The 23221-nt window shown below is 47.2% G+C and overlaps 1 protein-coding gene across 8 annotated transcripts in view; it reads right to left on the bottom strand.

Annotated features, from left to right (window-relative positions):
• The window catches only part of PLEKHA7 (pleckstrin homology domain containing A7), a 280439-nt gene that overhangs the window by 48654 nt on the left and 208564 nt on the right, over positions 1-23221 (bottom strand). For all 8 annotated transcript variants that reach the window (XM_063946452.1, XM_063946455.1, XM_063946453.1 and 5 more), the window contains 5 exons: positions 15881-15985; positions 15308-15380; positions 14684-14784; positions 3859-4025; positions 859-2205 (listed from right to left, as the gene is read on the bottom strand). In XM_063946452.1, coding sequence (XP_063802522.1) covers positions 859-2205; positions 3859-4025; positions 14684-14784; positions 15308-15380; positions 15881-15985 — 1793 coding nt within the window. The remainder of the gene's footprint in view (positions 1-858; positions 2206-3858; positions 4026-14683; positions 14785-15307; positions 15381-15880; positions 15986-23221) is intronic.

Genomic DNA, 23221 nt, shown 5'->3' with positions numbered 1-23221 from the left:
GGCAAAACCATGCCGTTTCGGACTGTATTACATCCGGAACATCGTTTTATCTGGTCGCCTCTCTACTTTTTAGCCATGTCTTTAGAGCATCAGAGCTGTTATTTATTTAAGTCGTGCTGGGATACAGTTACGTACACTGTGGAGAGCACAGGACTCTGCTATATTCCTGGGTCAAGCACATAATCAAGGGAAGATACACACCCTACTGCTAAAAAGCACAGAAGAGGCCAGACATACAACAAGCAAATGAATAAAAGTAACATGAATGCGTAAAACCCCTCTACACCGGGATCCACAGATAAGTGTCATACGTTGGGAAACAGAGAAACCCAGAATAGAATTCAAACGTGAAATGCCACTACAGATTTCTGTACATGACCTTTCCCACAGAGACTGCAGGGGGCGCTATAGCTACTATATAACATATTCATAAACAATGTGGTGCTCCCAAAAGGAATTATACAAGGTTTATATAACCACATTCCGTGTAATATGTGACAGTCAGACTAGCCAATAAACACTATTACAGTCTCTTAGAAGTGACTGATTTATAACAGAACAGTCAACATCTGAATTACTAGTAATGCAGATTTCCTGCACTTCCCGGAAACTGACACATGTGTAGGTTCCGTGGGTCGCTCGCAAATAGTCCCCAGTGAAGCGGACCAGGATTCCGGGACTTATGTGCTATAGCGGCTGGTCCTGACATGGACCTCTGTTCGCGGACCCAAATGAGAGGTTTTGCATACAGCATATGTGCAGAAGCAGGTTCATTTGTCTGTCCTTAATATGGACATCTAAGGATGTAAAATTCCATACACACAATTTCCTGAAGAGGATTTACAGAAAATGCCTTACCTTTTACCATCTCCTTTCTGCACCTTTACCCAGTGCTCCACTTGGCCCAAAACGCTTTTCCTCTGCACTTGCTTCTCTGAACTGGCACCTGAAGCAAATCTTCTCTTATACGTGTCTGTCCCATTCTGCTGGGTGGGACCGGTACTGACGCGGAACGAGGCCGGTAAGGTCCCGTTCCTCTCAGTGTTCTGAGGTTGAAGTGTCTGTGCAGCTGGGGTTCGATATGTCCTGGAGAAATCAGTGAAAGCCGACCGTCTGTCATTGGGGATAAAGTAAGGTGTGGCTTTTCCTCCATTGGAATTTAAGGTGTTTTTGTGAGTAATGTAACTATCCCGGTCTCCCAGATCTCGAGAGCGTCCTTGATCTTCTACATCCTGGTAGTGCAGCTTGTCCCCAGCATCACGTTTCCGATCTCGGTCACCAGTATCCCGGAACCGCTCTTTGTCTCCCACATCCCTATAGCTCTCCTTTCCCCCCATATCCCGGTACCGCTCCTTGTTCCCTACATCCAGGTAGAGCGGTTTGTCCCCTGTGTCCCGGTAGCGCTCCTTGTCCCCTGTGTCCCGGTAGCGCTCCTTGTCCCCTGTGTCCCGGTAGCGCTCCTTGTCCCCTGTGTCCCGGTAGCGCTCCTTGTCCCCTGTGTCCCGGTAGCGCTCCTTGTCCCCTGTGTCCCGGTAGCGCTCCTTGTCCCCTATGTCCCGGTAGTGCTCCTTGTCCCCTGTGTCACGGTACCGCTCCTTGTCCCCTGTGTCCCGGTAGCATTCCTTGTCCCCTGTGTCCCGGTAGCGCTCCTCGTCTCCTGTGTCCCGGTAGCGCTCCTTGTCCTCCACATCCCGGTAGTGCTCCTTGTCCACCACATTCTGGACACGCTCCTTGTTCCCCACATCCCGGTAGTGCTCCTTGTCCACCACATTCTGGACACGCTCCTTGTTCCCCACATCCCGGTAGAGCTCCTTGTCCCCCATATTCTGCACATGCCCCATCTCCCCTGCATCCCGATAACGCTCCTTGTCCCCCACATCCCGGTAGTGTTCCTTGTCCCCCATATTCTGCACATGCCCCATCTCCCCTGCATCCCGATATCGCTCCTTGTCCCCCACATCCCGGTAGTGCTCCTTGTCCCCAGCATCCCAGTAGCGTTCCTTGACTAATGCATTCCGTTGGTGTTCTTCGTCTCCCACATCTCGATATCGCTCTTTATCCCCCAAATCTCGACTCCGCTCCTCTGGCTCCTTAGATATCTGATAACTGGTTCTTATCGGGGCCATTTCAGGTTTTGCATATTCTTTGAAAGCGTCAATGTGGTTATTCTCAGGAGCCGACGGCCATTCCAGGTCATCAGTCCCCCTGAAACAAAATAAAAAAGAATTATAACTTTATGAATTCTCTACAATTAACCCTAAATTGGTTAAATAAAATGGGTTACAAATCACCTAAAAAAATAGACGCCCTCTGTGATGTTCCACAGGCACCATGATACGTTGGCACTGCGTCGCTCCATCCACACTAATACAGTAAAATAAACATGAGCCGATGACCCTCTGCCGCCAGGATCTAGAAGCCGGTGGATGTCCTGACACACGGTATACTGCTGAGCTCAGGGCTTCCACATCCCGGGCAGAGCACAATTCCTGAGCTGACACAATCTCTGGTTAGAGACTGACCTACAGGATCACTAACGCTCCGGCTAGGGTCTGCAGAATGTGTCAGCAAGTCAATAGAAGACGCCGTGCTATGTCAGCTGGTAATTGGAATTAGAAAATCAGGAAAAATTACAGCTGTCCTGTAGACACAATGACCGAGGAATAACGAGTAGTAAATCGGCAACTGAAAAGTCAGAGTACAGAAAGTGAGGAAGGGTGGGGAGCTCATGTCTACGTGTTACAGCCATGTAATAAAACATGTGTGTGAAGAATTACACACCTATGTGTCACGCGGAGTTAGCAAAAATTACGGCATGAACCACAGTTACAGGGAGCCGCACTAAAGGTAGCAGCGCCACCTTTAGGTCACAGAGGGAATCACTAATGTTGGTGGGTCAGGCATATGACTGTAATGAAGTTCCACATGGTTACATAGACTTGCGTGTTAAAATTAAGCAAAAAAGAAAAAATCCACCAAGTTCAATAGGTCATCCTCAAAAGCCCCAGCTGATCAGATTTACCCAATTCTTCCTGCGTCTGTAAATAACAGTTTGTGTTGGAGAATCATTCAGTCACTGCTCTTACTGAAAAGAATCCTTTGCAGAGCAGGAGAATAAACTTTACTCCCAGCCGCAAGGGGTCCTCTGATGTTCTCTGCAAGGACCTTACACATTGCCACAATATTTTGTAGCCACACTATTCATATAGTTATATAGTCAGCGACCGTAACTCTTGGAAATCTCATGTACTGTGTAACTAGATGGAACTCAGGCAGTCCTTCCCTTCGGAAAAGGCAGATGCCACTTGTCCTGTGTCTATGCCCCATGTATACATGATCATATCCTGTTGGCTCTGGGATCAGCAGATCTGCATTGCATGTTATTATTGTCCATTATCTGCAGTTATATCTGGGTTCTTCTTAGTTGAACAACAACCCAGTAGGGCTCCTGGTAAATGAAGGTATTGGATCTATCAGCCAGTTTCCTACCCAGGTACACACTGTATGCTCCCCACACGGTATATTGCTGCACTGCAATCAACCGCATACTTCCTGCCCCCTGCCCCATAAAATGCAGAAACTATAACCTGATCTTGACCATAGAACAGGCCTGGCCAACCTGTGGCTCTCCAGATGTTGTGAAACTACACATCCCAGCATGCCCTGTCACAGTTTTAGTATTCCCTAATAGCAAAACTGTGGCAAGGCATGATGGGACTAGTAGTTGTTAAACAGCTGGAGAGCCGCAGGTTGGCCAGGCCTGCGGATGGTGCAGTTACTGCCCCAGCGTTACCTGCCAGAGGCCCCTGGTCGCCACACACTGAGGTACGCAACACACCAATTCCACAGACCACTTGCCTCGTTCTCTCAGGGGCGGTTTGGATGAGGGCAGCCTGGTTCATCACTCGGATCCAGCCGTTCATGTCCTCCTGCGTGTCAGCGCTGAAGTAGTATGTTCTCATCCCAGAATGTTCCCGCTGGGAGCCCTTCTGCTGAATGTAGACACGCATCCCGCTGTGTACAGCCTGCGGCACAAAAATACAATTAACGACACGCATCCTGGTGTGTACAGCCTGCGGCACAAAAATACAATTAACGACATGCATCCTGGTGTGTACAGCCTGCAGCACAAAGTTACAATTACCGACACGCATCCTGGTGTGTACAGCCTGCGGCACAGACATACAATTACCACCACACATGGCAGTGTGTACAGCCTGCGGCACAGACATACAATTACCACCACACATGGCAGTGTGTACAGCCTGCGGCACACACATACAAATACCACCACACATGGCAGTGTGTACAGCCTGCGGCACAGACATACAATTACCACCACACATGGCAGTGTGTACAGCCTGCGGCACAGACATACCATTACCACCACACATGGCAGTGTGTACAGCCTGCGGTACAGACATACAATTACCACCACACATGGCAGTGTGTACAGCCTGCGGCACACACATACAAATACCACCACACATGGCAGTGTGTACAGCCTGCGGCACAGACATACCATTACCACCACACATCGCAGTGTGTACAGCCTGCGGCACAGACATACAATTACCACCACACATGGCAGTGTGTACAGCCTGCGGCACAGACATACAATTACCACCACACATGGCAGTGTGTACAGCCTGCGGCACAGACATACAATTACCACCACACATGGCAGTGTGTACAGCCTGCGGCACAGACATACAATTACCACCACACATGGCAGTGTGTACAGCCTGCGGCACAGACATACCATTACCACCACACATCGCAGTGTGTACAGCCTGCGGCACAGACATACAATTACCACCACACATGGCAGTGTGTACAGCCTGCGGCACAGACATACAATTACCACCACATATCGCAGTGTGTACAGCCTGCGGCACAGACATACAATTACCACCACACATGGCAGTGTGTACAGCCTGCGGCACAGACATACCATTACCACCACACATCGCAGTGTGTACAGCCTGCGGCACAGACATACAATTATCACCACACATCGCAGTGTGTACAGCCTGCGGCACAGACATACAATTACCACCACACATGGCAGTGTGTACAGCCTGCGGCACAGACATACAATTACCACCACACATGGCAGTGTGTACAGCCTGCGGCACAGACATACAATTACCACCACACATGGCAGTGTGTACAGCCTGCGGCACAGACATACAATTACCACCACACATGGCAGTGTGTACAGCCTGCGGCACAGACATACAATTACCACCACACATGGCAGTGTGTACAGCCTGCGGCACAGACATACAATTACCACCACACATGGCAGTGTGTACAGCCTGCGGCACAGACATACAATTACCACCACACATGGCAGTGTGTACAGCCTGCGGCACAGACATACAATTACCACCACACATGGCAGTGTGTACAGCCTGCGGCACAGACATACAATTACCACCACACATGGCAGTGTGTACAGCCTGCGGCACAGACATACAATTACCGCCACACATGGCAGTGTGTACAGCCTGCGGCACAGACATACAATTACCGCCACACATGGCAGTGTGTACAGCCTGCGGCACAGACATACAATTACCGCCACACATGGCAGTGTGTACAGCCTGCGGCACAGACATACAATTACCACCACACATGGCAGTGTGCACAGCCTGCGGCACAGACATACAATTACCACCACACATGGCAGTGTGTACAGCCTGCGGCACAGACATACAATTACCACCACACATGGCAGTGTGTACAGCCTGCGGCACAGACATACAATTACCACCACACATGGCAGTGTGCACAGCCTGCGGCACAGACATACAATTACCACCACACATGGCAGTGTGTACAGCCTGCGGCACACACATACAAATACCACCACACATGGCAGTGTGTACAGCCTGCGGCACACACATACAAATACCACCACACATGGCAGTGTGTACAGCCTGCGGCACAGACATACAATTACCACCACACATGGCAGTGTGTACAGCCTGCGGCACAGACATACAATTACCACCACACATGGCAGTGTGCACAGCCTGCGGCACAGACATACAATTACCACCACACATGGCAGTGTGTACAGCCTGCGGCACAGACATACAATTACCACCACACATGGCAGTGTGTACAGCCTGCGGCACAGACATACAATTACCACCACACATGGCAGTGTGCACAGCCTGCGGCACAGACATACAATTACCACCACACATGGCAGTGTGCACAGCCTGCGGCACAGACATACAATTACCACCACACATGGCAGTGTGTACAGCCTGCGGCACAGACATACAATTACCACCACACATGGCAGTGTGTACAGCCTGCGGCACAGACATACAATTACCACCACCACACATGGCAGTGTGTACAGCCTGCGGCACAGACATACAATTACCACCACCACACATGGCAGTGTGTACAGCCTGCGGCACAGACATACAATTACCACCACCACACATGGCAGTGTGTACAGCCTGCGGCACAGACATACAATTACCACCACCACACATGGCAGTGTGTACAGCCTGCGGCAGACATACAATTACCACCACACATGGCAGTGTGTACAGCCTGCGGCACAGACATACAATTACCACCACCACACATGGCAGTGTGTACAGCCTGCGGCACAGACATACAATTACCACCACCACACATGGCAGTGTGTACAGCCTGCGGCACAGACATACAATTACCACCACCACACATGGCAGTGTGTACAGCCTGCGGCAGACATACAATTACCACCACACATGGCAGTGTGTACAGCCTGCGGCACAGACATACATATGTCTAAAGCTTGTAGACTCCGCACAGTGGGCTGGAAGACAATAGACAGTGACCCGCTCTGGTCTGATCACTCTGCAGAAAGTAACGGACTGTTAGGTAAAGAAATGAATTTAATGGCCTATAAAGCCCAGCCTGCGGCAATCTGTGGGGGATACTCACACCTTGTTTCCAATCTTCGCAACAGATAAAACATTTGTCATTATACATTGAATGGTCCTTACTGGCACTGCACCCACTGGCTACAGTACAAACAGGGGATCCTTACATACACCCGATACACCGAGATTATAAACCCCAAACATTCTAAATGCGCAGTACATAACAAACTGACCTTCGAAGACGGAGTAGGTGACTTTCCCAAACTGTGTGCAGGATCTTACCCCATCGGCGGAGCTGAGAGACCGCTGCCCGCCTGGCTGAGACTACACTGAGATACACACATCACTAACGCGATTTGACAAGCATTGAGCGCATCTCTCGTGAGCTCAGCAATTCTCCGGCTGATCTAACACTCTGTTTATTCAGCTAACAGGGGCCATTTCCAATTGTTTCCATTCACCAGCCTCCTGGGAGGTAACATACAGACGCACCATCCACACAACTCCCTAAACATGAGGGAACGTCCAGCAAGCGCCGATCTGGGACAGTACGTAGGAAAATCCATATTCAGAAAAGTTCTCGCTCGCTCTCGTAAACAGACTCATCTGTTCGCAGACAAAACCTAATTACTCACAATACAACATCGCCCGCCTAAGCGGCTTCAAATGTTAATAACTTTTTATGTGTAAAAATAAAATGACAATTAATGTACACGAGCGGCAATAAATCAGGATTTACATTCATTTGGAAGGGAGAAGAAAATAATAACCCATTGTAGCCAATAAATGAGAGTAAATAGCTCAAATCAGTCTGATACGCCGAGGATAATGAAAGAGGCGCTCACTATGAAAACATTCTAAATTAAATCTTGCTAATCGCTTTCATTACAGTATCTACAATAGGAGCAGAGAATATATTCCAGTCGGCTGTTCAGAGTGGATGGGATTCCAGAGAGGGGGAGATGTGACAACGACTGTATACAAGGGAATATAATGGCCTAATTCAGAGTTGATCCCAGCAGCAAATTTGTTAGTAGTTGGGCAAAACCATGTGCACTGCAGGAAGGGGGGGCAGATGTAACATGTGCAGAGAGAGTTAGATTTGGGTGTGGTGTGTTCAAACTGAAAATAAGAATTTACTTACCGATAATTCTATTTCTCGTAGTCCGTAGTGGATGCTGGGGACTCCGTCAGGACCATGGGGAATAGCGGCTCCGCAGGAGACAGGGCACAAAAATAAAGCTTTAGGATCAGGTGGTGTGTACTGGCTCCTCCCCCTATGACCCTCCTCCAAGCCTCAGTTAGGATACTGTGCCCGGACGAGCGTACACAATAAGGAAGGATATTGAACCCCGGGTAAGACTCATACCAGCCACACCAATCACACCGTATAACTTGTGATCTGAACCCAGTTAACAGTATGACAAACGTAGGAGCCTCTGAACAGACGGCTCACAACAAATAACAACCCGATTTTTTTGTAACAATAACTATGTACAAGTATTGCAGACAATCCGCACTTGGGATGGGCGCCCAGCATCCACTACGGACTACGAGAAATAGAATTATCGGTAAGTAAATTCTTATTTTCTCTAACATCCTAAGTGGATGCTGGGGACTCCGTCAGGACCATGGGGATTATACCAAAGCTCCCAAACGGGCGGGAGAGTGCGGATGACTCTGCAGCACCGAATGAGAGAACTCAAGGTCCTCCTCAGCCAGGGTATCAAATTTGTAGAATTTTGCAAACGTATTTGCCCCTGACCAAGTAGCAGCTCGGCAGAGTTGTAATGCCGAGACTCCCCGGGCAGCCGCCCAGGATGAGCCCACTTTCCTTGTGGAATGGGCCTTGACAGATTTAGGTTGTGGCAAACCTGCCACAGAATGTGCAAGTTCAATTGTGCTACAAATCCAACGAGCAATCGTCTGCTTAGAAGCAGGAGCACCCATCTTGTTGGGTGCATACAATATAAGCAGTGAGTCAGACTTTCTGACTCCCGCCGTTCTTGAAATATATATTTTCAATGCCCGGACCACGTCCAACAACTTGGAATCCTCCAACTCGTTAGTAGCCGCAGGCACCACAATAGGCTGGTTCAGGTGAAACGCTGACACCACCTTAGGCAGAAAATGAGGACGCGTCCGCAGTTCTGCCCTGTCCGTATGGAAAATCAGATATGGGCTCTTATATGATAATGCCGACAATTCTGATACTCTCCTGGCTGAAGCCAGGGCCAGTAGCATGGTTACTTTCCATGTGAGATACTTCAGCTCCACCGATTTGAGCGGCTCAAACCAATGGGATTTGAGAAAATCCAAGACTACATTAAGATCCCACGGTGCCACTGGGGGCACAACCGGGGGCTGTATATGTAGTACTCCTTTTACAAAAGTCTGGACTTCAGGAACTGAAGCCAATTCTTTCTGGAAGAAAATCGACAGGGCCGAAATTTGAACCTTAATGGACCCCAATTTGAGGCCCATAGACAATCCTGTTTGCAGGAAATGTAGGAATCGACCCAGTTGAAATTCCTCCGTGGGAGCCTTCCTGGCCTCACACCACGCAACATATTTTCTCCAAATGCGGTGATAATGTTGTGCAGTCACCTCCTTCCTGGCTTTTACCAGTGTAGGAATGACCTCTTCCGGAATGCCTTTTTCCTTTAGAATTCGGCGTTCAACCGCCATGCCGTCAAACGCAGCCGCGGTAAGTCTTGGAATAGACACGGTCCCTGCTGAAGCAGGTCCCGTCTTAGAGGTAGAGGCCACGGATCCTCCGTGAGCATCTCTTGAAGTTCCGGGTACCAAGTTCTTCTTGGCCAATCCGGAGCCACTAGTATCGTTCTTACTCCCTTCTGCCGTATAATTCTCAGTACTTTTGGTATGAGAGGCAGAGGAGGGAACACATACACTGACTGGAACACCCACGGTGTTACCAGAGCGTCCACAGCTATTGCCTGAGGATCTCTTGACCTGGCGCAATACCTGTCCAGTTTTTTGTTGAGGCGGGACGCCATCATATCCACCATTGGTTTTTCCCAATGGTTCACAATCATGTGGAAGACTTCTGGATGAAGTCCCCACTCTCCCGGGTGTAGATCGTGTCTGCTGAGGAAGTCTGCTTCCCAGTTGTCCACTCCCGGAATGAATACTGCTGACAGTGCTATCACATGATCTTCCGCCCAGCGAAGAATCCTTGCAGCTTCTGCCATTGCTGTCCTGCTTCTTGTGCCGCCCTGTCTGTTTACGTGGGCGACTGCCGTGATGTTGTCCGACTGGATCAACACCGGCTGACCCTGAAGCAGGGGTTTTGCCAGACTTAGAGCATAGTAAATCGCTCTTAGCTCCAGTATATTTATGTGAAGAGACATCTCCAGGCTTGACCATACTCCCTGGAAGTTTCTTCCTTGTGTGACCGCTCCCCAGCCTCTCAGACTGGCATCCGTGGTCACCAGGACCCAGTCCTGTATGCCGAATCTGCGGCCCTCTAACAGATGAGCACTCTGCAACCACCACAGAAGAGACACCCTTGTCCGTGGCGATAAGGTTATCCGCTGATGCATCTGCAGATGCGATACGGACCATTTGTCCAGCAGATCCCACTGAAAAGTTTGTGCGTGGAATCTGCCGAATGGAATCGCTTCGTAAGAAGCCACCATCTTTCCCAGGACTCTTGTGCATTGATGTACAGACACTGTCCCTGGTTTTAGGAGGTTCCTGACAAGTTCGGATAACTCCCTGGCTTTCTCCTCCGGAAGAAACACCTTTTTCTGAACCGTGTCCAGAATCATTCCCAGGAACAGCAGACGTGTTGTCGGTGTCAACTGAGATTTTGGAAAATTCAGAATCCACCGTGCTGTTGCAGCACTACTTGGGTTAGTGCTACTCCGTCCTCCAGCTGTTCTCTGGACCTTGCCCTTATCAGGAGATCGTCCAAGTAAGGGATAATTAATACGCCTCTTCTTCGCAGAAGAATCATCATTTCGGCCATTACCTTGGTAAAGACCCGAGGTGCCGTGGACAATCCAAACGGCAGCGTCTGAAACTGATAATGACAGTTTTGCACCACGAACCTGAGGTACCCTTGATGTGAAGGGCAAATTGGGACATGCAGGTAAGCATCCTTTATGTCCAGGGACACCATAAAGTCCCCTTCTTCCAGATTCGCTATCACTGCTCTGAGTGACTCCATCTTGAACTTGAATTTTTGTATGTACAGGTTCAAAGATTTCAGATTTAGAATAGGTCTTACCGAGCCGTCCGGCTTCGGTACCACAAATAGCGTGGAGTAATACCCCTTTCTCTGTTGTAGGAGGGGTACCTTGACTATCACCTGCTGAGCAAACAGCTTGTGAATGGCTTCCAATACCGTCTCCCTGTCTGAGGGAGACGTTGGCAAAGCAGACTTTAGGAACCGGCGAGGGGGAGACTTCTCGAATTCCAACCTGTAACCCTGAGATACTACCTGCAGAATCCAGGGGTCCACCTGTGAGCAAGCCCACTGTGCGCTGAAATTCTTGAGTCGACCCCCCACCGTTCCTGAGTCCGCTTGTAAGGCCCCAGCGTCATGCTGAGGGCTTTGCAGAACCCTGGGAGGGCTTCTGTTCCTGGGCAGGGGCTGCTTGCTGCCCTCTCTTACCCCTTCCTCTGCCCCTAGGCAGATATGACTGTCCTTTTGTCCGCTTGTTCTTATAGGACCGAAAGGACTGCGGCTGAAAAGACGGTGTCTTTTTCTGTTGGGAGGGGGTCTGAGGTAAAAAGGTGGATTTTCCGGCAGTTGCCGTGGCCACCAGATCCGATAGACCGACGCCAAATAATTCCTCCCCTTTATACGGCAATACTTCCATATGTCGTTTGGAATCCGCATCACCTGACCACTGTCGCGTCCATAAACTCCTTCTGGCAGATATGGACATCGCATTTACTCTCGATGCCAGAGTGCAAATATCTCTCTGCGCATCTCGCATATAAAGGAAAGCATCCTTTAATTGCTCTATAGTCAATAAAATACTGTCCCTATCCAGGGTATCAATATTTTCAGTCAGGGAATCCAACCAGACGACCCCAGCACTGCACATCCAGGCTGAGGCAAAGGCCGGTCGCAGTATAACACCAGTATGTGTGTATATACTTTTTAGGGTAGTTTCCAGTCTCCTATCTGCTGGATCCTTGAGGGCGGCCGTATCCGGAGACGGTAACGCCACTTGTTTTGATAAGCGTGTGAGCGCCTTATCCACCCTAGGGGGTGTTTCCCAGCGCGCCCTAACCTCTGGCGGGAAAGGGTATAATGCTAATAACTTTTTTGAAATTAGCATTTTTCTATCTGGGTTAAACCACGCTTCATCACATACATCATTTAATTCCTCTGATTCAGGAAAAACTACAGGTAGTTTTTTCACCCCCCACATAATACCCCTTTTTGTGGTACTTGCAGCATCAGAGATATGCAAAGCCTCCTTCATTGCCGTGATCATATAACGTGTGGCCCTACTTGAAAATACGTTTGTTTCATCACCGTCGACACTAGATTCAGTGTCTGTGTCTGTGTCTGTGTCGACCGACTGAGGTAAAGGGCGCTTTACAGCCCCTGACGGTGTCTGAGACGCCTGGGCAGGTACTAACTGGTTTGCCGGCCGTCTCATGTTGTCAACTGATTTTTGTAATGTGCTGACATTATCACGTAATTCCATAAACAAAGCCATCCATTCCGGTGTCGACTCCCTGGGGGGTGACATCTCCATTATCGGCAATTGCTCTGCCTCCACGCCAACATCGTCCTCATACATGTCGACACACACGTACCGACACACAGGGAATGCTCTTATCGAAGACAGGACCCCACTAGCCCTTTGGGGAGACAGAGGGAGAGTTTGCCAGCACACACCCAAGCGCCATAATATATATGGGAACAACCTTATATAAGTGTTGTTCCTTATAGCAGCTTAAATATATCCAGTATATCGCCAAAAAATGCCCCCCCTCTCTGTTTTACCCTGTTTCTGTAGTGCAGTGCAGGGGAGAGTCCTGGGAGCCTTCCTCACAGCGGAGCTGAGCAGGAAAATGGCGCTGTGTGCTGAGGAGAATAAGCCCCGCCCCCTATTTCGGCGGGCTTTCCTCCCGTGGATTTAGATAAGTGGCATGGGTTAAATACATACATATAGCCTTAATGGCTATATGTGATGTATTCTTTTGCCTTAAGGTAATAAAATATTGCTGCCCAGGGCGCCCCCAGCAGCGCCCTGCACCCTCCGTGACCGCTTGGTGTGAAGTGTGTGACAACAATGGCGCACAGCTGCAGTGCTGTGCGCTACCTTCATGAAGACTGAAAAGCCTTCTGCCGCCTGATTCCGGACCTTCAATCTTCAGCATCTGTAAGGGGGGTCGGCGGCGCGGCTCCGGGACGAACCCCAGGGCGAGACCTGTGTTCCGACTCCCTCTGGAGCTAATGGTGTCCAGTAGCCTAAGAATCCAATCCATCCTGCACGCAGGTGAGTTGAAATTCTCTCCCCTAAGTCCCTCGATGCAGTGAGCCTGTTGCCAGCAGGACTCACTGAAAATAAAAAACCTAAAAAACTTTTTCTAAGCAGCTCTTTAAGAGAGCCACCTAGATTGCACCCTGCTCGGACGGGCACAAAAACCTAACTGAGGCTTGGAGGAGGGTCATAGGGGGAGGAGCCAGTACACACCACCTGATCCTAAAGCTTTATTTTTGTGCCCTGTCTCCTGCGGAGCCGCTATTCCCCATGGTCCTGACGGAGTCCCCAGCATCCACTTAGGACGTTAGAGAAATCTAAATTTCAGCGTAAAAATAAAGCAGCCAGTATTTACCCTGCACAGAAACAAAATAACCCACCCAAATCTAACTCTCTCTGCACGTTACATCTGCCCCCCCTGCAGTGCACATGGTTTTGCCCAACTGCTAACAAATCTGCTGATACGATCAACTCTGAATTACACCCATAGGGGGTCATTCCGAGTTGATCGTTAGCTGCCGTTGTTCGCTGCGCAGCGATCAGTGAAAAAAAATGGCAAATCTGCGCATGCGTATGCACCGCAATGTGCACGCGCGTCGTACCGGTACAAAATCCTTTGTGGTTTTGCACTGGTTTTAGCGGCGATTCCAAACGCACAGCCGAACGCAAGGAGATTGACAGGAAGTGGGAGTTTCTGGGTGTCAACTGACCGTTTTCTGGGAGTGTTTGGAAAAACGCAGGCGTGGCCGTGCGTTTGCTGGGCAGTTATCTGACGTCATTACCGTGTCACTCGTCGCAGCAATCATCGCACAGTATAAATAACTACAGGGCTGGTCTTGTTTTGCACAAAATGTGTTTGCAGGCGCTCGGCTGCACGGGCGTTCGCACTCCTGCAAAGCGAAAATACACTCGCTGGTGGGTGGCGACTATGCGTTTGCACGGCTGCTAAAAACTGCTAGCGAGCGATCAACTCGGAATGACCCCCTACACCCATAGACCGATGCGGTACAAACAGGGTCTCTACTACCCCAGCATGGATTACAGCATAAATGTGCGCACAAGGCAGGTACAGGATGTGCCCCAAACAACCATCCAGACTATCTGATTTTGGGGCTCTTGTGGTCAAGTTATAATTACCCAACATTTGCGCGCATTGCTGTGTGACAGAAGGAGGTTCCATCCTCTGTGGCGGTAAGGAAATTTGTATGAACTGCGTCATACGCGCTTATAATGGCCTCTGTTGCATTCTAACTTACTTCTTACGTGTCTTTATAATGAGGTCAGAACACAATGTGCAACGTTTCACGATCATACCTTAAAGGGATACTTGCGGTTTATGCGATCCTCGGGCGCTGTGGGAGAGATGACGTAACCCGGAAGAGGTATGCTGCCCAATATGGACTCCTCTCTGCTGTCTGGTGGAGGAGAGAGAACGGCTGTCACCGGGGTACGTGGAGCGAACATTATCGGGCATATGGAACTGTGCGCTGTATTATTATAGCCCCCAAAACCCCAGTCCCACTTCAGTGTTATCTGGCGCAACTAGTAATTCCTCACAAATAGACTGTGAATGGAGACTACTGTTCTGTATCCATTACACTGCACACATTGGGGGCAGGTACACAGGTGGACGCGGAAGCGACTGAGGCTAAGGGTGAGATTTACTAAGCAGTGATAAAAGTGGAGAAGTAGGCAAGTGCAGAAGTTGCCCATGGCAACCAATCAGCATTGATATAACATTTATAATTTGCATACTATAAAAGTATACAGAGCAGATGATTGGTTGCCATGGGCCACTTCTCCACTGGCTCACTTATCCACTTTTATCACTGCTTAGTACATGTCCCCCACAGTCTGTTAGCGGTTGCTCTCTGCAGCTTTGTGCAAATGCTGCTACAAAGTTCTTCCCTGGTGTATATCCCACACCCGACCTCTCACCTTTGTAGTAGAACAAACAATAGTCAGAAAGCAGAAACCACCGTCTCTTCCATAGCTTCATCCCTGAGCTGTCCTGTAGGGGAGATCATTATACACTTAGAGCAAGAACACGTCTCTCCTATGGTGACAACACATAAGATAGCACCTTCTTTTCTCATTAATACATATGCACTTCCTACAAATACACTCAATTAAGGAGCTAAACCTAAAAACATATCCAGGTAAAAACACGCTGTTCAGTGTGACCCTCCCCCACTGCAACTGAAGCCCCTCCCACAGCAACGGTGTGTGATTAGGGCCCAAAATGTGGAGAATGCAGCCATTAGGGTTACTGAAGTATCACTGGCCCTCCCCCCTGTGTAGGAGTCCACCAATCCACGTTCTGCATTGAAGAACAGCACGCCTGCCACTCAGTCTGTATGGCAGGCTTTAAATCTTTATGTAAAACTATTCAATCACATTTATATTTGTACGTGCTCTTTGTGCATTATGCACAGCAAGAGAAATGCGTTGGACACTAACACATGCCATAGGGACACTTCACGTTCTCGTGGTAAGGATACATTCACCCACCTGTTTGTGGAGCCAGCCTCGCACCAGCACCGGAAGATCCGGGTTCCTCTTGATGGACTGGTCCCTCTTGCCAAAGCTGTACACTCTGCTGCCAGATTTAGGAGCCTGGAAGAGCCAATCATTGCAGAACATATTTCTCAGCTCTGGCTTGTGGGGAAATTAGCAACGTCTAAAGCAGGCATGACCAAACTGCGGCCCTCCAGCTGTTGTAAAACTACATATACCAGCATGCCCTGACACAGTTTTGCTGCCAGAGAATGCTAAAGCTGTGTCAGGGCATGCTGGGATGTGTAGTTTCTCAACAGCTGGAGGGCCGCAGTTTGGACATGCCTGGTCTAAAGGGACACTACTGCCGTCTACTATGACATCACACGCAGAGTACTGAACAACGCCGCCCACTGCAGCAACATGCAATAAGCTTCATAGTAATACTGCGCAGCTTCCATTACTAGCATAGTAATAGTCATACAGTATCCTGCATGTACCATACGCTGCCTCCATATCTATCACAGCTGTAATAATAATATATATCCATATGCAGAATATATACAAAAAGCTCATAACACAATGTTAGTAACTGTATGTACACTAACAGAGGAATCCACCAGTGATAATATACAGACAGCGCTAATTCTGAATATAATGAAAACAGCTATTTATGGTTACTGTAACTAGTATTAACCATCACTACTATACATTAACTTACTAGTAATAACTATCACCTACCATACACTGATACTAGTCATAACTATCGCCTACTATACACTGATACTAGTAATAACTATCACCTGCTATACACTGATACTAGTAATAACTATCACTTACTATACACTGATACTAGCAATAACTATCACCTACTATACATTGATACTAGTCATAACTATCACCTGCTATACACTGATACTAGTCATAACTATCACCTACTATACACTGATACTAGTAATAACTATCACTTACTATACACTGATACTAGTAATAACTATCACCTACTATACACTGATACTAGTAATAACTATCACCTACGATACACTGATACTAGTCATAACTATCATCTGCTATACACTGATACTAGTAATAACTATCACCTACCATACACTGATACTAGCCATAACTATCACCTACTATACACTGATACTAGTAATAACTATCACCTACTATACACTGATATTAGTAATAACTATCACCTACTATACACTGATACTAGTAATAACTATCGCCTACTATACACTGATACTAGTAATAACTATCACCTACTATACACTGATACTAGCCATAACTATCACCTACCATACACTGATACTAGCCATAACTATCACCTACCATACACTGATACTAGCCGTAACCATCCCCTATCATACACTGACACTAGTAATAACTATCACCTACCATACACTGATACTAGTAATAACTATCACCTAATATACACTGATACTAGTCAGAACTATCACCTTCTACACACTGATACTAGTCAGAACTATCACCTACTATACACTGATACTAGTAATAACTATCACCTACTATACACTGATACTAGTCATAACTATCACCTACTATACACTGATACTAGTCATAACTATCACCTACTGTACACTGATACTAGTCATAACGGGTTTACGTGCAACTGGATTTTAAATTTTCTGACAGCAAGGCCGCAGGTAGTTAAGCTTGGTAAATTTGTGTCTAGTGAGATTTGCTTAAGTACGGGGGTTCCACAAGGGTGCGTTCTGAGCCCGTTATTGTACTCTCTATTCACGTATGACTGTTTCTCAGCCTCTGATTCTGTCAGGGTGGTGAAATTTGCTGACGACACAGCGGTTGTTGGCCTGATAAGCGGAAACGACGAGTCTTCTTACAGATTGGAAATTTTGCGTTTACTAAAATGGAGTAACACAAATTGTTTGGTCCTGAACACATCTAAAACAAAGGAGATGGTCGTTGATTTTAGGCGAGGTTGTAACAGACCACTATTTCCTGTGTTTTTGGATGGAAAACCGATTGAGGAGGTGGTATCTTTTAAATTTTTAGGTACACATATTACAAATGACCTAACTTGGTCTACAAACAGTGTCTTTCTGATTAAAAAGGCGCAGCAACGCCTTTTCTTTTTGAGGAGGCTTAGAGCTGTTTGTTCAAGCACAAGCACTTTGGTTAGGTTTTATTATAGTATAGTAGAGAGCGTTTTAACTTATGGGATGATAGTGTGGTTCGGAAATTGCACTGCAGCAGAACGAATAGCTTGTGAGAGGGTAGTTAAAACTGCCAGTAGGACCATCGGGGTACCTCTGACTAGCATGAAAGACTTGTACACTAGAAAAGTACTAAGGAAAGCTAGGAGTATACTCACTGATGAGAGTCATCCAAATTGTTCGATCTTTGAAAGATTGCCATCCCAAAAACGGTTTAGAAGTATCCGTGCTCATTCAAACCGCATGCTAAACAGCTTTTTTCCAACTGCTATCCGGCTGCTAAATGATCAGTAGGTTGCTATTGCTTTCCAGGTGTACCAAACTGTTACTGTTGTTTTTATGGTTTATGAGCTTCTTATTGTCTTTTCATTCACATTTTCGTTGTCGATTTTGTAAATGACAAATAAAGTATATTATTATTATTATTATTATTATTAACTATCACCTACTATACACTGATACTAGTAATAACTATCACCTGCTATACACTGATACTAGTCATAACTATCACCTACTATACACTGATACTAGTAATAACTATCACCTACCATACACTGATACTAGTAATAACTATCACCTACCATACACTGATACTAGTCATAACTATCACCTACTATACACTGATACTAGTAATAACTATCACCTGCTATACACTGATACTAGTCATAACTATCACCTACTATACACTGATACTAGTAATAACTATCACCTACTATACACTGATACTAGTAATAACTATCACCTACCATACACTGATACTAGTAATAACTATCACCTACTATACACTGATACTAGTCAGAACTATCACCTTCTACACACTGATACTAGTCAGAACTATCACCTACTATACCATGATACTAGTCATAACTATCACCTACTATACACTGATACTAGTCATAACTATCACCTACTATACACTGATACTAGTCATAACTATCACCTACTATACACTGATACTAGTCATAACTATCACCTACTATACACTGATACTAGTCATAACTATCACCTACTATACACTGATACTAGTCATAACTATCGCCTACTATACACTGATACTAGTCATAACTATCACCTACTATACACTGATACTAGTCATAACTATCACCTACTGTACACTGATACTAGTCATAACCATCACCTACTATACACTGATACTAGTAATAACTATCACCTACCATACACTGATACTAGTAATAACTATCACCTACCATACACTGATACTAGTCATAACTATCACCTAATATACACTGATACTAGTAATAACTATAGCCTACTATACACTGATACTAGTCAGAACTATCACCTACTATACACTGATACTAGTCATAACTATCACCTACCATACACTGATACTAGTCATAACTATCACCTACCATACACTGATACTAGTCATAACTATCACCTACTATACACTGATACTAGTCATAACTATCACCTACTATACACTGATACTAGTCATAACTATCGCCTACTATACACTGATACTAGTCATAACTATCGCCTACTATACACTGATACTAGTCATAACTATCGCCTACTATACACTGATACTAGTCATAACTATCGCCTACTATACACTGATACTAGTCATAACTATCACCTACCATACACTGATACTAGTCATAACTATCACCTACCATACACTGATACTAGTCATAACCATCACCTACCATACACTGATACTAGCCATAACCATCACCTACTATACACTGATACTAGTCATAACCACCACCTACTATACACTGATACTAGTCATAACTATCACCTACTATACACTGATACTAGTAATGACTATCACCTACTATACACTGATACTAGTCATAACTATCGCCTACTATACACTGATACTAGCCATAACTATCGCCTACTATATACTGACTAGGTGATTCATCGCGCCCTACGGGCGCTCTTCACACCTTCGGTTGGGGCTACGCCCCATTAACCCCTGCACGCCTTTGAACATACGCAGGCTGGTAGATAACAGAATCAGAAACGCAGGGCAGTATAGAGGGCATACAGAAATGGTGTCAGGTTGAGAAACGATAGAGAGGCGTGGCGGGGGGGGGGGGGGAATGTAGAGAAAATAAGAATTTACTTACCGATAATTCTATTTCTCGGAGTCCGTAGTGGATGCTGGGTTTCCTGAAAGGACCATGGGGAATAGCGGCTCCGCAGGAGACAGGGCACAAAAAGTAAAGCTTTTCCAGATCAGGTGGTGTGCACTGGCTCCTCCCCCTATGACCCTCCTCCAGACTCCAGTTAGGTACTGTGCCCGGACGAGCGTACACAATAAGGGAGGATTTTGAATCCCGGGTAAGACTCATACCAGCCACACCAATCACACCGTACAACTTGTGATCTAAACCCAGTTAACAGTATGATAACAGAGGAGCCTCTGAAAGATGGCTCCCTAAACAATAACCCGAATTAGTTAACAATAACTATGTACAAGTATTGCAGATAATCCGCACTTGGGATGGGCGCCCAGCATCCACTACGGACTCCGAGAAATAGAATTATCGGTAAGTAAATTCTTATTTTCTCTATCGTCCTAGTGGATGCTGGGGTTCCTGAAAGGACCATGGGGATTATACCAAAGCTCCCAAACGGGCGGGAGAGTGCGGATGACTCTGCAGCACCGAATGAGAGAACTCCAGGTCCTCCTTTGCCAGGGTATCAAATTTGTAGAATTTTACAAACGTGTTCTCCCCTGACCACGTAGCTGCTCGGCAGAGTTGTAATGCCGAGACCCCTCGGGCAGCCGCCCAAGATGAGCCCACCTTCCTTGTGGAATGGGCCTTAACAGATTTAGGCTGTGGCAGGCCTGCCACAGAATGTGCAAGTTGAATTGTGTTACAAATCCAACGAGCAATCGACTGCTTAGAAGCAGGCGCACCCAACTTGTTGGGTGCATACAGTATAAACAGCGAGTCAGATTTTCTGACTCCAGCCGTCCTTGAAATGTATATTTTTAAAGCTCTGACAACGTCCAACAACTTGGAGTCCTCCAAGTCGCTTGTAGCCGCAGGCACTACAATAGGCTGGTTCAGGTGAAACGCTGATACCACCTTAGGGAGAAAATGCGGACGCGTCCGCAGCTCTGCCCTATCCGAATGGAAAATTAAATAAGGGCTTTTATAAGATAAAGCCGCCAGTTCAGATACTCTCCTGGCGGACGCCAGGGCCAGTAACATAGTCACTTTCCATGTGAGATATTTCAAATCCACATCTTTTAGTGGTTCAAACCAATGGGATTTGAGGAAATCTAAAACTACATTTAGATCCCACGGTGCCACCGGAGGCACCACAGGAGGCTGTATATGCAGTACTCCCTTGACAAAAGTCTGGACCTCAGGAACTGAGGCCAATTCTTTTTGGAAGAATATTGACAGGGCCGAAATTTGAACCTTAATAGATCCCAATTTGAGACCCATAGACAATCCTGATTGCAGGAAATGTAGGAAACGACCCAGTTGAAATTCCTCCGTCGGAGCACTCCGATCCTCGCACCACGCAACATATTTCCGCCAAATGCGGTGATAATGCTTCGCGGTGACTTCCTTTCTTGCCTTAATCAAGGTAGGAATGACTTCTTCTGGAATGCCTTTTCCTTTTAGGATCTGGCGTTCAACCGCCATGCCGTCAAACGCAGCCGCGGTAAGTCTTGGAATAGACACGGTCCCTGCTGAAGCAGGTCCTGTCTTAGAGGTAGAGGCCACGGATCGTCCGTGACCATCTCTTGAAGTTCCGGGTACCAAGACCTTCTTGGCCAATCCGGAGCCACTAGTATCGTTCTTACTCCGCTTTGCCTTATGATTCTCAATACCTTTGGTATGAGAGGCAGAGGAGGAAACACATACACCGACTGGTACACCCAAGGTGTTACCAGCGCGTCCACAGCTATTGCCTGCGGATCTCTTGACCTGGCGCAATACCTGTCCAGTTTTTTGTTGAGGCGAGACGCCATCATGTCCACCATTGGTCTTTCCCAACGGTTTATTAGCATGTGGAAAACTTCTGGATGAAGTCCCCACTCTCCCGGGTGAAGATCGTGTCTGCTGAGGAAGTCTGCTTCCCAGTTGTCCACTCCCGGGATGAACACTGCTGACAGTGCTATCACGTGATTCTCCGCCCAGCGAAGGATCCTGGCAGCTTCTGCCATTGCACTCCTGCTTCTTGTGCCGCCCTGTCTGTTTACATGGGCGACTGCCGTGATGTTGTCCGACTGGATCAACACCGGTCTTCCTTGAAGCAGAGGTTCCGCCTGGCTTAGAGCATTGTAGATTGCTCTTAGTTCCAGAATGTTTATGTGAAGAGACTTTTCCAGGCTCGACCACACTCCCTGGAAGTTTCTTCCTTGTGTGACTGCTCCCCAGCCTCTCAGGCTGGCGTCCGTGGTCACCAGGATCCAATCCTGTATGCCGAATCTGCGGCCCTCCAATAGATGAGCCCTCTGCAACCACCACAGAAGAGATACCCTTGTCCTTGGAGACAGGGTTATCCGCAGGTGCATCTGAAGATGCGACCCTGACCATTTGTCCAACAGATCCCTTTGGAAAATTCTTGCATGGAATCTGCCGAATGGAATTGCTTCGTAAGAAGCCACCATTTTTCCCAGGACTCTTGTGCATTGATGTACAGACACCTTTCCTGGTTTTAGGAGATTCCTGACCAGGTCGGATAACTCCTTGGCTTTTTCCTCGGGAAGAAAAACCTTTTTCTGAACCGTGTCCAGAATCATCCCTAGGAACAGCAGACGAGTTGTCGGCATTAATTGGGATTTTGGAATATTCAGAATCCATCCGTGCTGCTTTAGCACCTCTTGAGATATTGCTAATCCCATCTCTAGCTGTTCTCTGGACCTTGCCCTTATTAGGAGATCGTCCAAGTATGGGATAATTAATACGCCTTTTCTTCGAAGAAGAATCATCATCTCGGCCATTACCTTTGTAAAGATCCGAGGTGCCGTGGACAAACCAAACGGCAGCGTCTGAAACTGATAGTGACAGTTTTGTACAACGAACCTGAGGTACCCCTGGTGTGAGGGGTAAATTGGAACGTGGAGATACGCATCCTTGATGTCCAAGGATACCATAAAGTCCCCTTCTTCCAGGTTCGCTATCACTGCTCTGAGTGACTCCATCTTGAACTTGAA

The sequence above is a fragment of the Pseudophryne corroboree genome, chromosome 11, assembly GCF_028390025.1.
Source record: "Pseudophryne corroboree isolate aPseCor3 chromosome 11, aPseCor3.hap2, whole genome shotgun sequence".
Taxonomy (NCBI): domain Eukaryota; kingdom Metazoa; phylum Chordata; class Amphibia; order Anura; family Myobatrachidae; genus Pseudophryne; species Pseudophryne corroboree.
This window is presented reverse-complemented; position numbering and strand designations above follow the sequence as displayed.